The 14,935-nt window shown below is 35.6% G+C and overlaps 1 protein-coding gene across 2 annotated transcripts in view; it reads left to right on the top strand.

Moving 5' to 3' along the window:
- Positions 1-14,935, top strand: part of LOC122718901 — a 362,222-nt gene that overhangs the window by 15,078 nt on the left and 332,209 nt on the right. For both annotated transcript variants that reach the window (XM_043944300.1, XM_043944302.1), the window contains exon 2: positions 13,588-13,779. In XM_043944300.1, coding sequence (XP_043800235.1) covers positions 13,588-13,779 — 192 coding nt within the window. The remainder of the gene's footprint in view (positions 1-13,587; positions 13,780-14,935) is intronic.

Here is a 14,935-nt window from a genome sequence, read left to right as displayed (position 1 = left end):
TTTCGCTCGGAAAGCTCCTTCGATCGACCGACGGGCCGCTTTACGTCTTCCAGTCCTTTCGATATCGTCCCTTCGTAGAGGATCGACCGGACGTACGGTTGATTGACCGTGCTCGATTTCTTGGAAAACGGTGAAACGATACGATTTGCTCGATGTATTTCGATTATTATTCGCCACCATTCTGTGTTTCCTTTTTCATTAGGAAACTGTATGGGATTTATGTTCGATTCCCATTATATAACAAATTCTTTTATATTCAAGTAAAGATTTTTTTTTATCTTCGTATACAATATTTTTCGAAAAAATTGAAATCCTAGAGTATCATTATTTTTTATATAATATTTGAAACAATTAATATAATTCATGTAAATATGTAAATGGTCATTGAATGTACATTATACGTATAGCGAATTTTTAATAAATTCTTTTATATTCAAATAAAGATTTTTTTTTATCTTCGCATATAATATTTTTCGAAAAAATTGAAATCCAGAGTACCATTATTTTTTATATAATATTTGATTAGTATATTATATTACGATTAGTATATTATATTATAGTATATATATATTATATAATATTTGAAACGATAATTCATATAAATAGGCATTGAATGTACATTATACGTACGCGAATTTTTAATAAATTCTTTTATATTCAAATAAAGATTTTTTTTTATCTTCGTGTACAATATTTTTCGAAAAAATTGAAATCCTAGAGTACCATTATTTTTTATATAATATTTGAAACGATAATTCATGTAAATATGTGATAGGCATTGAATATATTGAATATTTGAATTCTTTTATATTTAAAAAATAAAGATTTTTTTTTTATCTTCGTGTACAATATTTTTCGAAAAAATCGAAGTCCTAGAGTATCATTATTTTTTATATAATATTTGATTAATATATTATATTATAATATAGTATAGTATATATATTATATAATATTTGAAAGGATAATTCATATAAATAGATATTGAATATACATTATACGTACAGCGAATTTTTAATAAATTTTTTTATATTCAAATAAAGATTTTTTTATCTTTTTTCTATTAATTTCATACGTGTTACTTCTCAAGTATACAATATTTCTGCCAAAAATCCAAATTTTGTTAAAAATAAAATCTTCCATGCGACGTACGCGTCGATTTCCAGAGTCGTATTATTTTTTACATAAAATTTGAAACGATGTAAATATTCATTGAACATGCATTACACGTACAACGAATTTTAAATAAATTCTCTTATATTCAATTTTATTAATTTCATACGCGTTATCTACCCGAGTGTACGATATTTCTGGCTAAGATCCAAATTTTGTTATACATAAAAAAAAATAAAATTCCTCCGTGCGATACGCCCGTGCAACCTGTTGAGATCGCGCGCGAAAACGGAGGTCCGCGCAAATGCGGAGAACGAGAGAGAGAGAGAGAGAGAGAGAGAGAGAGCTAGAGACGTGAAAACAGAGAGAACGTGGAACCCAATTAAAGCACGGGACGTGTCCTAATTAACTCCTCAATTACGCGATTCCCCTCTGATTCAGGGGGCAAACAAAGAAAGGCGGGCCGGTTTCGAAGAAGCGGGGTGGCCGGCACAACAACTTCACCCCCTCCACACCATCCCCCAGGGCTGTGGGTACACATTATAATTGCGCATATTAAAATGGCGTCACGACTCCTCCCCCCTATCCATCCATCCATCCATCCATCCATCCAGCCATCTTTAATCAATAATGGAGCATCAGGGACCATGACAACAGATACCCTTTCCCCGGATCTCTCTTTCTCGTGGACCCTTTACCACCACCCTCCATGACCCCCCCTCCCAGACAGAGGCAAGGGTTGCCTTTCTCTGGTCGTCGAGCTTGCCCGTTTAAGGAATTGCTGGCTCGTTATCGTTCCCCTTTCATTCTTCAGAGTTTCTCATTCTCTAGTTTGTCAGAGTCGTGTAATGATTGGATTGTATTTTTCGAAATTAAGTGATAAGGAATTTATCGAAAAGAGGCGTGTTTATATTCGTGATGCATACATCTTCTATTGCTGTCAAAACTCTATTCACTTTATCGATATATACATATATATATATATATATATATATATATATACTTTCAAATTAATAAATAAATATAAACGAATCTAAACTGTAATTGGAACGTTCGTCCTCAATTCTGAATTACTTCTCGAATAACGATAATAAATAAGTGTCTAGTTCTCGTTCGAGAAGGAAGAAGCGGGAAGGAAACAGGTTCAGAGAGGCTTCATCAAATTTACACGAGAGAACTTTTCTGGCGATACGTTTCCTCCCCCCTGAAACTCGAAAAGTTCGTTCACGGCGGGGCGGTGATTGCTCGAGCGCGAGCACAGGTATCGGGAGAGTTGTGGGGAAATAACGGCGACGACAGCTCGTTAGCGTCGCGCGGGGGGGGATCGACAATGGGCCATCTGTGAGCTCGCTGTGCCCATTTTTGTACACCGTGTCTCGTGTATACAATAAAACGTCCGTAAGAAAATCGATACGTTCCTCCAGAGTAATCCATCAGTTATTAATTGATGTGTAATCTTTCAGAGCTGAAATTTTTCTCTTCTTCTATACAACGTATACGATTCGTAAAATATATCTTTTAAAGGTATTTTGAGATCGAGGCAAACAATCAATTTCATTTTTATCTTTCAAAAGCGTTGAATTGAACCAACATCCCGTATATATATATCAATTTCATTTATAAGAGTAAGTCGTAGTAAAGGTACTGAAAAGTGTTTTTAGATTCAAAATTTTATATTTAAATATTAAATTTTATTATTTATAGGTTAATTTATTAGGTGTTTAAAAGTTTAAAAAAAAAGAATGTTAAATTAATTATTTTTAAATAATTTTTAAATATTTATAGTTAAAAGTAATGTGAATGAATATATAGTAAAATATAAAAAAGTAGAATTATTTTTGTACCTTTTGTATCAGGGTTGATTAAAATTTATTTAAAAATTTAAATATCTCGAAAATAAGAGAGCTAAGTTTATAAAATTTTTCTTGTGGCATTAAAATTATAAATATAAATTTAAGAAATTAAATGTTAAACGAATTTATTGATATCTAGTTTTTTTAGAAATAAATTTAGATATAAAAATTTTTTTAAGTAAATTTTGATAGAAATAATATTTTTTCTTTAATTTAAAAAATTTAATAATTTAGTTTTTAATAATTAAAGATTTAAATTAAAAATTTTACTTTTATATAAAAATATATATTAAAATTTTTAAAATATAGTAATAATGATTAAATTAGTAATAAAATTAGTATATTATAAATTTTTAATAAAAAATAATTTAAAGGAACTCGGCAAATATTATTATTCACCTGTTTATCAAAAACATGTCCTATTGTTTATAAATTTTAGGTCGATCTGCTCCATTATTTATTTCAATAACTGCAGTATATTGTACAAAGATAGCATAATAAATTCTCTTTTAATTGAAGAATTGAATGAATTATATATATATAATAAATTTCAAGAAAGAGAACACGCGCAACAATTAATTGAAACGCGCATTTCCAAAAAACCATTCTCACCTTCGATCGATCCGAAAGAAGCACAGCGAAAGGGAAGAAAAAGAAAAAAAGAGGAATCTCGTTAAAGGGGAGAGAGCGATACCTCTCTCGGCCCAAACGTCGAACGTTCCACCCCATCCCCGTTAAAGCGTCCGTAAATAACAAAACATTAATACAATCCCGCTGTTTAATTCACATCGCATTCTACCCACCCACCCTTCCACGCAACAACCCGTATTTCATTCGGGTTGCAATATTAATCCGCGTGCGCGTGGCGTGGTAAAAGGCAGAGAGAAAATTCCCGCGAACCACCCCATCCGCCCCCCTCTCCCTCTCCCTCCCGCGTCGACGAAAGGATAATGAATAAAATGGTAAATAACGAAGCGAGGGAAAGCGAGGGGTGGATCGTCGATGACCGGAGGATCGGATTTTTCATTTTTCCTCTGTCTTTTCCTCGTCCTGCCACCTGTATTCCAACGCATTTCTTATTCAAAAGCGGCGCGTGCACGTAACAACGCGCTCGATAGCTGGTCGATACGAGCTTCCTCCGCGAAGAGTCGATTCGTGCGAAATAAGTTTGATAAATAACATCGAGTCGAGTTGCGAGTCCTTTTTTCCCTCGTCGTGGCAAGGATTTTCTTTTTTCCTGGTTGATTAAGAAAGATTAGGAGTTTGGATGTTGGAAATGGTTATTAACGATTAGTGGGTGTTTTCCAAGTGATGATTCGCTTGGGTGGAATTTGAAATCAGTTTTCGTACGATTATTATTTAAGCAATAATTTTATTTAAAATGATCGAATAAGTCGTGGTCTTTTCTTTTCCTTGGCTATTAACAGGAGGCTTGGATATTCGACATGTGTGATTAATATTTAACTTTTTTGAAATCAAGTTCAATTGGAATTTGGATATATTTACATATGGTGGTTCATATGATAAAATTTCCCAGCATCTCAATATTTCGACTTTCTATTCGTAAACGAGCTTCCAATCGCCATCCAATCTCAAGTTTTCCCAACAACTCGTAACATCCATTCAAATGCTAAAAGATCCGGAAGCGGAAACGGCCGATCCACCGTTGACTGACTTTTATCGGTAAGGACTAACGAACCCGTGACCGCAGCCGATAAGGTACTCGTATTGGTAACCTTTCCCGCGTGAACAGCGATTATTCGCACGGTCGAATAGGTCTTAATGCGTGTAATATATATCCGAAGCGACTAACGCGTTAATAAGCCGCGAATACCGCTCGCGCCTTTGGGCGAAAAATTCTTCGTTTCCCTCCCCGAGATGTAGAGAAAGTATACGCAGTTACGACGTGTGATCGGTGCCGGCTATGACTCACCCGTCCACCCGATTGATCGCAGGTGACGACGAACGCTGTGGCGCTGGCGCTACAATTTTCCCATACGCCTATACATCCTCCCGGCCGGGAATAATAATTACGTTCTCGCGCAGGGAAACGTCGATCTTTCTGTCCGATTTCTTTCTTCCATCCGTACCCTACAAGACAAGATTTACGCCGACTTGAATTATTATCGCGAATAATTTGCATTGGCCTGCGCGCGGCTCCATTCATAGAGAGAGAGAAAGAGAGAGAGAGAGAGAGAGAGAGGATCGATGAGACGTGGAACGTTGAATGAGCTTCGTCCTTCCTTTCCTTTTTTTTTCTTATTTTTACGACAATCCGCGTTTGTTTCTCAAGCTCTTACAAGGAGTTACAAGATTACACTTGACTATGGTTTTTCAATTTTTCATTACTGTTGTACGTTTATTTTCACCGTTTTATTAAATTGATGGAAAAGACGAGCTCGCGTCTGTTTGAAGTCTCCCGATGCGATATCTCAACTTCCTTTTTTCAACCAATAGTAAGTAACGCCTATTTTTATAAATATTCGATTCATAGAAATCAATCGATCGAGCATTCTTAACTCGAGATTCGTATTATTTTTTAAAAAGGTGAAGCACAAGGTAAGAATTATGTTGTTACGGATGTTTACGGTCGTGAGAAGAAAAAAGAATAGGTAGCGGTTGTCTCGAATTAATTCGTTGTCACGGCGCGTGCGACTTGTCCGGCCACGGCTCGCAATTACGTACATAGGTGGGCGGCGCATGCGTGTCGCGCAAGTGTGACGACGTCATCAGATAAACCCGCTTTTAACCGGCCGTTTAGCTCAATTGAAAACCGTAGCCGGTGGCTCGCGAGTGTCACCGTGCTGCGTTGCGCACCGTTGCGCGGCAACTGCAACCTCCTTTTGTCTCGTGAATTTCATGCTTGTTACCCACCGTTTAACCTTCCATCCATCCGGGGGCCGAGATGGTTAAGGAACGATGATTTTCTTTCGTGGCAGAGAGAAATTTTGTCCAATCTTTTGTTCTTATCGATCGTTTGGAACGAAATATCATATATAAAAATTAATTATACAAAAATCATCATTTTTATTAGATGGAAATTGCCAATTTTAGAATAAATCAACTTTGTATTTTCACGTTGTCCTCTTATATTTCTATTTGTGTTTAACTGTATTTTTTAAGCAACGAACGAATTTGGAATATTATTCCTGTTTAAATCGGATCACAGTGCAGTTGAAGCATAACGAAATGTTAGACCAACTTACTGTGAAGATTCTATCGATGAGAGGTTTTCAAAAATTCAGGATGTTTCGAATCTTGAAAATGAGCTTCGAGGTAATATTAAACAAGGATAAATTGACAATTTTCACACGTTTGAAAGTGTGCTCATCGCGCAAAGCTCGAAACGAGACCTTTGAATAGAATTATAACCTGTGATAATCATATCATAGCGATCTGAATAACGGTTGAAAGCTCGTCTCGAACCGTATCAATGAAATCGATAGCATTCACTTCCTCCTTCTCGTTGCACACGAGTCTAATTATCACAGCTGTCGAAGTTGTCCCTTCCTCGATCTCGGAGATAGTGGTATCACCGTGAAAATGACACGCTTAATCTCTCTTATACGCAGCGCCTTTGCCAGGTCGCAGGGCAAAGGGGTCGATGAACCCAAGTTCAAGCTCGAGCTCGAATTCCACGATTCATCGATCGATCGTAGATCGAAACGATCTCATCACGAAATAAATTAAAAGTAAGTTAAAATTAGTTTGAAATAATTTCATTCACTCGATATACAAATTCTTTTCTAATTCATCATAATTACTCGATTCTTCAAACTCTATATATATATATATATATATACTTCGTCACTTCGCATCTCGTAAAACTTTCTCAAATGACTCAGTCAAAACGTCCCTCTCTGCCTCCCTCCACTCGCCTCGAAATACAAACGAAAAGACACGGTATGCGCGATATCTCGCGTGTGATCGACGAGAAGAAATGTCCGTGGAACGCAATCCGCGCGACATTATCGTAAGATCGATCACGGTTTTCCCTTCGCCGATCGGCGAACTCCAGAGATGCACCATCAAGAGGGAGATTTGCATAGGTCGAAAGCTGAAGTTGCAGCGTGTCGTCGAAAATTGTTGGCTGTCGCGTGGTTGGAAAAGCTGTAATTTTCTTCACTTCTGTTCGATTGGATTCGAAAACACCTTTCTGAAGAAATTTTCTTCCAAAATTTCTTCAGAAGAAAATTTCGTCGAACGATACTTTTTCATAATAATTTTTTCACCAATGCAAAAGCGTTAATTCCGATCGATTTTGTACAATGATCATTCACGTTCAAATTTATTCGAACGAAAATCATTCAAACGAGCGTTAATTAATCCTACAGATTTTTTTGGGGCGAGCAATTTGTATTTCAATTTAAAACGTTGGAAGGAAGTATTGTCTCGAACGAAGATTAGAAACAAGTCGTCTCGATAGATGGCCGAGAAGAAGGATCGGTTTATTAGAATTTCAGATAAGCATCAAGCTTCTTACTCGCTCCATCCGCGGAGTATGGTTTTAACGACGTCGGTGATTAAGCGCGCTGCAACGAATACTTTATTACGTGCACGCGTGCAGACTCGAGGCATTCTCGAACGTTTCCAAGAAAAATCAATTATCGTAAACGATTACTTGCCTTGTTATCGATCGAGTTTTTCTAAAAATTATCACCCTCCTCTACCCTTCTGCGATTCAAACACCCTTATCATCCCAATTATTCCAAATAATTTGTTTAATCGAATTCGCCACTTTTATCAAACTTTCAACTCGAAACTTTCAACTATTATTTAATTAAATTATTATTATTATTATAATTTTATATTATATTAATTATATTATTATACAATTATAAATGCAACATTTTTCTATCTCCATATCATTTGTTACTTTGTGCGCCTGATATTTCTTTGCTAGTAGAAAATCTTCAATCTTTAATTCGAATATATATATAAAAACTAAAACTCGTTTCTTTTCCCTCATCCCATACCCGATAATTCCACCAATGTGAATTCTTTCTCAAACGCTGATCAAAAAAAGAGAACAAAAATTTTTTTGATATACTTGGATGGGAGAGAGAGAGAGAGAGAGAGAGAGAGAGAGAGAGAGAGAGAGAGAGAGAGAGAGAGGTAACAACTCTCTCGATTTAAAAACGGGATATTAAACGGGTCAAATTGTTCGATGATTTATCCACTCGCTCCGGCCTCGCCTCCCCTCGCTTCCTGCGTGATCGATATTCGTCGCTTAAGAACCATTAAGCTGGCCCACGGCATATAATTACACAGGCAGGACAGATTGCACGGTTGCTTACGGTTATCGGTATATACGGCCAAATTGATTCGAGGGATACGATTTTTGAATCGGGGAAAAATCGGGGGGAGGGGAGGCGATCTCGATCTTTTTTTTTTTTTATTTCAGTCGAGCGACAATTCCTTTCGGATGAAAAATCGAAATCGATATTTAATTCGACACGAGACGAGTAAATTGCATGGTTGGTAAAATGCACGTATTAAATTGATATATATATATATATATATATATCAATCGCACAAAATGCAAGATCATTTCTTAATTAAAGAAACGCGTACGATAAAATGAAATTAAATTAAGAAGATTAATAAATAAATTAATTAAATTCAGAATCACGATTTAACACGACTCAGAAATTGAACAAGTGTGAAGAACACTTGTTAAAAAATCCCTTTGCTTGTTAAAAAATCACATTTTTTTTTTAAAAGGAGAATAAAATATTTTTCTTCTAATCAGTAGTCTTCTGGAAGAAACAAAAATCGAATCGTTTAATATATATAAAATCGCAGAAAATGCAGAACCATTTCTTAACAAACAAAATGAAATTAAATTAAGAAAATTAATAAGTTAATTAATTAAATTCGGAATCACAATTTAACACGGTTCATTTTATATATATCATATAAAAGGATAGTTTTTACACTTTTCGTTATGCTCGAGAGTTTTACTATAGAGTTCGTTAACGGATTAATAGGATATTGTGATTAATCTTTTCCTTTGAGAGTGAAAAAAAAAAAAAAAAAAAAAAAATTAAGGAAACTTGTTTGTTGGTGAAAATGTTCCAAGAAGGAGACTCGATTTAAACTCTATGCACCGCGTAAATTTTATTACAGGGCAATAAAGAAACGTCGTTAAATCGTTTCCAATATATCGTTGCTTCTAACTTTATCCGACGGGGCAACAATGACATCATGATACAACTGCTTTTTTCTTTCTCTCTCTCTCTCTCTCTCTTCTTTCCTCTTTTTTTATATTTATAAACCATCTTTAACACGTTGTTAACACGGGACAAATGGAGGATAGTTGGTGCACCGTGGCGATCTCGATCCAAGCCACGTGTAACGTACGCCTATTTTCGTTGCGTTCGCGGGTTTAAGGGGAGGAGCGGAATTTTTCAGATTCCAGGGAGGCCGAGTCAGCAACGCCGCCTCGTAGCAACCAAAGTAGACACATCTCGCGTGGAACTTATCGGGATCTGGAAAAATATTTACCTTCCGATTAATCAGCGTCCCCTCTGCGACGTGCTTACGGCATCATAATCGTGATCTACGAACGATCCACCGGCCGAAAATAGTGCATCGTACACGTAATTCCTCCCGTACCGCGAATAAACCTCCCCCCGAAATCAAGCCCCGACGATTCTTTTTTTTTTTTTTTCATTACAACGAGCGTCCTTCACGCTTGTTCAATTTTTGAACAAATTGTTAAATTGTGATTCTTAATTTAATTAATATTATTTATTATTAATATTAATATTATTTATTAATATTATTTATTAATCTTCTTAATTTAATTTCACTTTGTTGTACTTTGTTGATTAGTTAAGAGATGGTCTTGCATTTTCTGCGATTTTATATATATTACGTAAGATGATTCTATTTTTTTTTTCTTTCAGTAAGAAGAAACTAGAAGAAAAATATTCTATTGTTCTTGTATTTAAAAAAAGTCCTTGTTCGATTTCTGAACCGTGTTAAATTGTGATTCTTGATTTAATTAATTTATTTATTAATCTTTTTAATTTAATTTCACTTTTTTGTACGCGTTTCTTGATTAATTAAGAAATAGTCTTGCATTTTGTGCGATATCTATATATATTACGTAATTCTATTTTTTTTCTTCCAGACTACTAACTAGAAAAATATTCTATTCTCTTTTGTATTTAAAAAAAATTGCGATTTTTTAAATTGTGATTCTTAATTTAATTAATTTATTTATTAATCTTCTTAATTTAATTTCATTTTGTTGTACGCGTTCCAGAAGACTACTAATTAGAAGAAAAATATTCTATTCTCTTTTGTATTTAAAAAAATTGCGATTTTTTAAATTGTGATTCTTGATTTAATTAATTTATTTATTAATCTTCTTAATTTAATTTCACTTTGTTGTACGCGTTGATTAGTTAAGAAATGGTCTTGCATTTTCTGCGATTTTATATATATTACGTAAAACGATTCGATTTTTGTTTCTTCCAAAAGATTACTAATTAGAAGAAAAATATTCTATTCTCCTTTGTATTTAAAAAAAATTGCGATTTTTTAAATTGTGATTCTTAATTTAATTAATTTATTTATTAATCTTCTTAATTTAATTTCACTTTGTTGTACGCGTCCCAGAAGACTACTAATTAGAAGAAAAATATTCTATTCTCCTTTGCATTTAAAAAAAAAATGCGATTTTTTAACAAGTATAAGTGTTCTTCACACTTGTTCAATTTCTGAACCGTGTTAAATTGTGATTCTTAATTTAATTTCACTTTGTTGTACGCATTCACATTGTACAATTTTATATATTAATACGTAAGCCGATATAAGGCATTTTGTCCTTTCTTCGAGCCTCGTATTAATCCCAATTTTTCAAAAATTAAATTCCAGACCGCTGAGAAAAATATTCCGCTTATAATACATGTATACTCTCTCCTTCGTATCTAAAAAAAAAAAAAAAAGAATCATAAGTGGAGAACAATATCTGGATCTGATCAAGGAAACGGAGACGAGTGGCGAGGTGAGAACAGGAGCGCGTCACCGGAAAACATCGTTCGGGCAAGGTCGGCCGATTTCCGTTACCGCGGTTGCGTGTAAACGATCCCCCGTGCTTACAGAATGGCCGTGGTAAACAGAAAATAACAGAAGCGTGGAGAAACCTCGGTGGCGAAGTAGCGTTAACTCAACCGACTTTAGTAGTTTGTTATTTCGGTTTTGCCGTTAACTCCCGCGTAGCCAGCGACAAGAGACATTCGCCAGACCACCGCCGTCCAAAACCATTCCGTCCTCCTCTTCCTCCTCCTCCTCCTTCTCGTGTCCGCGATCCCCCCTCTCCTCCTCCTTCCCCCATCCTCGCGCTTCGAAATAACCGAAACCCGCCGATGTATTATCGCGCCGTGGTGACGTAACAGGCCTCGTGGCCTGGTTGGATACGTATAATATCTAATATCTAAGGACTGGATCGAGCGCGATGATCGACTCAAGAGTTGTTGGAGCTTGTATTTTTGTAATCGATTTTTTGCATCGAACGTTCACGTTGTAATATTTATTGGGATGGAATGGAAAAGGTTTGAAAAGAAAACTCGTACAGTGTGATTTTACAATACTTTGAAATTTTCTATTGGAGATTCGAGTTTCTCTCAGAATGGAATATTTGCAAAATTACCTAGTTGCAGGATAAACAAGGATAAAGCTTTCCCTTCGAGGCAGCAAAAATCGTTGACGAAAAGCTTGGAATTGTGATATTTATATTTATATTTTAACCCTTCATTGCATGAATTTTTAAGACGAGTTGAAAAAAAATATGTATTGTTAGTTTATTTAAAAATGAAGTAAGTAGTTAAATTTTGTTAGAAAATGTTATTTATTGCATTTTCCCTGTATGAGAACTTTATGTATATTTTCCATAAAACATTGACAGGTGCATCTCTATGCGGGAACACAAATGAAATTTAAGTTCCCAATTGGGAAAGAAAGTGCAATAGAGGGTTTGAAAAAAACTACGTACAAGGAGATTGTAGCTCTCACTTGATTTTAAATACTTTTAGTAATTTTCTATTGAGAATTGGAATTTGAGAAAATTTCTCTCAAATAAAAAAGGGCGCGATCAATATTCGCAAAATCGGGGGATTCCACTTGAACTAAAAATCCCCTAGCAAGTACAAGCAAATATAAAGCATCAGACCCTCTCCTTGGCAAAAGTCAACCTTGAAGCGACGTAGCGAGAGGAAATTAATACCTCTCGCTTGATTTTAAATACTTTTTATTGGGGAAAATTTCTCTCAAAAAACCAATATTCGCAAAATTCCCTAGGACAAATCTTTCCCTCGAAGCCAAAAATCCTTGACAAAAATCCTTGAAGCGACGTTGTAGCAGTATTTTAATTGATCCTTTATCTTTCGAATATTTGTCACGTTACTATGAAATATTTGAAAAAGACTCGAAAAAATTCTAGTCACTTAATTTTAAATACTTTTCTATCGAGGATGGAAGCTTCTCTTCTCAGAATAAGAGTGAAATAAGAAAGAACGTAACCAATATTCGCCTAGCCACGAGCGAGGATAAATCTTTCCCTCCAGCAAAAGTCCTTGACAAAAGGCTTGGCGCTGCGTTATCGTATCTCGCCCCGATCAAAACGATTCGGCCATTTTGTCGAATGGGAATAACCGCGCGTGGAATTTGTGCGTCGCCGTATCATCGTCGCGACGCGACGGGACGATCAAAAGGTCTTTACGTACCACGGTGAACGGAACATACCCGTGGCTTCCTTTTCATCCTCTCCACCATCCCGGCCCCCCCTTTATTTAACAGAATATACACGTACAATGGACCACACGCATTTCTCGTGACCTCGACGCGGATATCCCTTCTTACAGGGTCAGGGGCGTGTGTCATCTATCTTGGGGAGGTTCATATTCACTCGGTGACACTAATGCCTGCTTTCTCCGCTTTATCTTCACGACGCGTATTTTCTTCTTCTTCTTCTTCTTCTTCTTCTTCCTTCTCCTCTTCTTTTTTCTTCTTCTTCTTCTTTTTTTTTCTTTTCTTTCCTTTCGTTGCTCGACGACAGGCAAATGATATTTCGGATATAAGCGAGTTTGACGGGTTCTTTTGTACGAGGATGGATTTTTTTTTTCCCTCCGTGTAACGATGTCTCCTCGACGATAGGGTTTATCTCGATGATAGGGAAATTATTTGAAGATTGTAGGAGTGTGATAAAGTTGAGGGTTCTTTTTTTTTTTTTTTAATGTGTGTCTTTTTGACGGTTTATCTTGGTGATAAAGTGTCTTTTGATACTGAGGACAGGTTGTCTTTTTTTCTTTTAGCGTGGTTTGTTTTATTCCTTCAAGGATGGGATCATGGGATTTTCGAGTGGTTTGTCGAGAGATCGCCGGTTTTTCGAAAGTAAATCAACGTTTTTTTGTCACTGGGAGACGATTTAGAGATTCACTAGAGATTTAGATTTAAAGTGAAAAATTGGAGATTTTTAGTGGAGAGTAGCTTAAGAATATATCGTAAATCGAAAATTCGCAGTTCTACCTGATAGAACTTGTCTGTGAAATTTCTATATATAAAAATTTAGAGATTTAAAAACTTGTGAAATGACGATGAAAATGTTTAATTTCAGTGGCCAACGTGGTTCTACAGGCCGGATTTCCCTCTCGGCACTCAACTGCCCACCGGCCACGTATCGAATCCAAGCAACGTTCCTACTTCGTCCCCTCTGTGCCCCAGGACTCACTTGCAATCAGAGGCGTCCAAGGTTCCCGAATTTCTCGATAGCAGCAAAATCCACGGTCAAACGCCGACGATATGCACGGTAAGACGAATAATAAAATATCCTCTTTGATCGTGATTCTGACGAGCAATAATTTTATCTACATTCCATCGTTTAAAACTCTTCGTTTAAAACTCCCCATCCTTTCGCCATTTTTCAGAGGAGAACATAAAAAAGTGTCAACGAATTCTTCCTTCGAATTATTCCAAAAATTCCCTACACGTAAAAAATCCATTCCCATTATTATCCTATATTTCTTTCTGTCTATCATTATCCTTTTCCAATATACTTCCTTCTAACAACCAAACGCAACGCGATCTAAAAGGCATCGCGATGGAAGAGACAGTTCGAGGGATAATTTTCCTCTCTCGAGATAATTTCGAACGAGGGATGACTGATTTCACAGATGATACTTCAAAGCTCGTCTCTTCGGAATAAACGCAAGAATTGAAGTAAAATGGAAGGAAAACGCATCGAGGGATGTCGCGAGAGGTGTCGAAGAGGTCGATAGATTGAAACGTTCGCCTCGATCGATAATGGGCTGCCCTAAATGGCGGTGAGAAAGAAGAGCCTAGTTATTAAAATTCCTGTCGGTACGCTGTCACCTGCGTTGAAATTATCGGCTGATTGATTGCCCGATAATTTTTACCTCCTCCCCCTCCTCTCGTTTCTAGGAAAGCAAAATGGCTCTCCATGGCAGGATACTTTAAGAATCTTTTCTTCCTTATAATAGTATTATAAATAATGCTATTAGAGTTTATCTCTATAGCTTGTTAATTTAATAGTTAATTATAATTATAATAATTATAAATAATGTTATTAGAATGTTCCGTAAGTTTCGTTCTATCTTTGATACGAAACGAATACGTAAATATTTGTTGTCGATTTATCAATATCATATATGAATCGTTTTGTTCTATCTCTTTCCAAAATTGTTGGAGCTTAATTGGAAAATAATCTTCGAGGGAAATTTTTAATTCGTTTATGGATTGGAATCGTTTATCGAGGAGAGAATTTTTTAGAGAATCTTTTCTTTCGTTTATCTTACTTGTTAATTTAATAGTATTATAAATAATGTTATTTAGAGTGTCCCACAAGTTTCTTTCTTTTTTTTTTTTGACACGAAATGAATATATGAATGTTTGTTGTTTAAGGTTGATTTATAAGCGTTATATATATAAATAGTTTTGCTTTAATA

Source organism: Apis laboriosa, unplaced genomic scaffold, assembly GCF_014066325.1.
Source record: "Apis laboriosa isolate Shangri-la unplaced genomic scaffold, ASM1406632v1 scaffold68_cov148, whole genome shotgun sequence".
Lineage (NCBI taxonomy): Eukaryota > Metazoa > Arthropoda > Insecta > Hymenoptera > Apidae > Apis > Apis laboriosa.
This window is presented reverse-complemented; position numbering and strand designations above follow the sequence as displayed.